The following is a 2,026-nucleotide window of genomic DNA, read 5'->3' as shown; positions in this document are numbered from 1 at the left end:
ACCTAGACACCGAAATCCGTCGCCACCGGAGGTGCGTTTCACAAACTCACGTGCTCAACTTTCGCTCGCGTCAATCAATCGCGAACCACGTTGTAGCTGAATTCGAGATCGAAATCTTAATCCTTCGTTGAAAGTTGAAACACACTTTGATTAAATGGACGCGACCGTACTGCGCTGAAACACACCGTCACCTAACGCTCGTCATTTTGATTAACGGCGGTGTCTTTTTTTTCCTCTCTCTCTCTCTTCTTATTAATTATTATTGTTAACGGCGTTCTCGCACCTATATAAACGCAAGGCCTTCCAACCACAACTACTTGGCCCGCGGTTTCCTCTTAAAAGCTCCCAAGGCCTTCTCTCTCTTCTTTCAGTCTGTCTTCTCTCACGGATTCACCATGAAAGCTGTTCTTGTCAGGACCTGTTCGTCACCGTCCATGGTCCCTGGTTCAACGAGGATCTCTGTCTCCGTCGCTTCTTCACTTTTTTCCGGCGAAGGCAAGTCGTCTTCTTCTCCATCACCGCCGTCTCTGCATCTGCAGATCAAGGACGAAGCTTCCAGGAGTATACGACGTGTGAAATCGGAATCTGACTTTATACGTTCACTTAAAAAGAAAGACACAGGCAGGACTCGTTCTTTTCCGACGACGATTCCGGAAGAAGAGGAGGAAGAAGAGTTGGATTTCATCGGAGGTGGTGCCGGAAAAGGTAAAAAGGTCGCCGGCGGGAATAGAGGTTCCGGTGGTGGTGGTGGTGCAGATCAGAGCAAGATCGGTGATCATTATCAGAAATTGTTGAAGGCAAATCCTGGAGATCCACTTCTTTTAAGGAATTATGGACAGTACTTGCATCAGGTACTAATCGAACATAAGTTCGTGAGACGGTGAGATTTCATTGATTTATAGTCTCTGGTATTAGGTTTGATGTTTGATTGCTCTATTTGATAGGTAGAGAAAGATACAGGGAGAGCTGAAGAGTACTATGAAAGAGCGATATTAGCGAGTAAAGGAGACGGTGAAGTTCTGTCGCTTTATGGAAAATTGATCTGGGAAACGCATAGAGATGAAGCAAGAGCCAACTCTTACTTTGAACTGGCGGCTCAAGCCTCTCCTAATGATTGGTACGTACAGAAAGGTTACTCCGAATAACAGAGGAGAACAAAACGCCTTTCAATTTGATAGTAACTTTTGGTGTCGTTTATTGTTGATTGCAGCTATGTGATGGGATCATATGCGAGCTTCCTTTGGGATGCAGAAGAAGACGAAGAACAAATTGGAACAGAAGCAGCGTTGGTGGAGGCTTTTTGATGACTTTGATCTGTTTCCTTCTTTCTTTCTCTCCGACTACACGCCTGTAATTAGTCCACCACCGTTTTCCCTAGATTAACTAACACCTTTTTGATTACTCAGTTTAAATTAGGGAGAAAGAGAGAATTGAGCAACAGAGCAACCCAGTAAGCATGTCAAGTTTTGTAAGTTTTTCAGATTTACTAATAAAAGACGATGCAAATCACTGCTGTCTTTCCATGAGCTTATCACCTTCTCTTCTCTTTTGGTTCAAGCCCGGGAGTTTTCTGGCATTTTCGATTTCTGGGCTTTTCGAAGAAGAATTCATAAGCATGGATTCTAAATTATATGGTGGAGTAGTTAGATCAAATGACTCTGTACTTACCTGGAGGGGTTTCCCACCATTGGGGCGATGACCATTAGCCGCCATTAAGGAATGTTTAAAATTTTGGAAGAAGTAAGATCTGACTTTTAATGTTTTTTAAAATTGAGAAAACTTCATGGATACTGCAAGGTTAGTGACAAAAAGAACCGTATTGAGAAATTAAAGGATATATATACTTGTATTATTTTATATTTAAAATAAGGGATAATTATTTTACTCTATTTTGATTTTATAATTATTATTTTATTTTTTATACTTTTTAAAATTTCTAATTCAACCTTTAATTTTGTCTAATTACTAATGCTTCATTGCCATTAAGTTCTGTACTTTATGATGATGTGACATATATATCTTCTCA

The 2,026-nt window shown here is 40.7% G+C and overlaps 1 protein-coding gene across 1 annotated transcript; it reads left to right on the top strand.

The window, feature by feature from the left end:
* The first annotated feature begins 340 nt into the window (after positions 1-340).
* LOC149012255 (uncharacterized) lies at positions 341-1,526 on the top strand. Its single transcript, XM_089159673.1, has 3 exons — positions 341-851; positions 945-1,117; positions 1,211-1,526. Exons 1-3 carry the CDS (start codon positions 396-398, stop codon positions 1,302-1,304), a joined length of 723 nt encoding a protein of 240 aa, XP_089015799.1. The 5' UTR covers positions 341-395; the 3' UTR covers positions 1,305-1,526.
* Positions 1,527-2,026: the final 500 nt, after the last annotated feature.

This window comes from Hakea prostrata, chromosome 6 (genome assembly GCF_041222555.1).
Source record: "Hakea prostrata isolate BN-2017 chromosome 6, UWA_Hpros_2, whole genome shotgun sequence".
Taxonomy (NCBI): Eukaryota; Viridiplantae; Streptophyta; class Magnoliopsida; order Proteales; family Proteaceae; genus Hakea; species Hakea prostrata.
Note: the sequence above shows the minus strand (reverse complement) of the source record. Positions and strands in the feature narration are given on the sequence as shown.

Bases quoted from the DNA above. Each gene is read 5' to 3' on its own strand.
- LOC149012255 (XM_089159673.1), top strand. From the start codon at position 396: ATGAAAGCTGTTCTTGTCAGGACCTGTTCGTCACCGTCCATGGTCCCT. The intron at 852-944 runs GTACTAATCGAA...TCTATTTGATAG, and splicing joins ATGGACAGTACTTGCATCAG to GTAGAGAAAGATACAGGGAG. The intron at 1,118-1,210 runs GTACGTACAGAA...TGTTGATTGCAG, and splicing joins CAAGCCTCTCCTAATGATTG to CTATGTGATGGGATCATATG.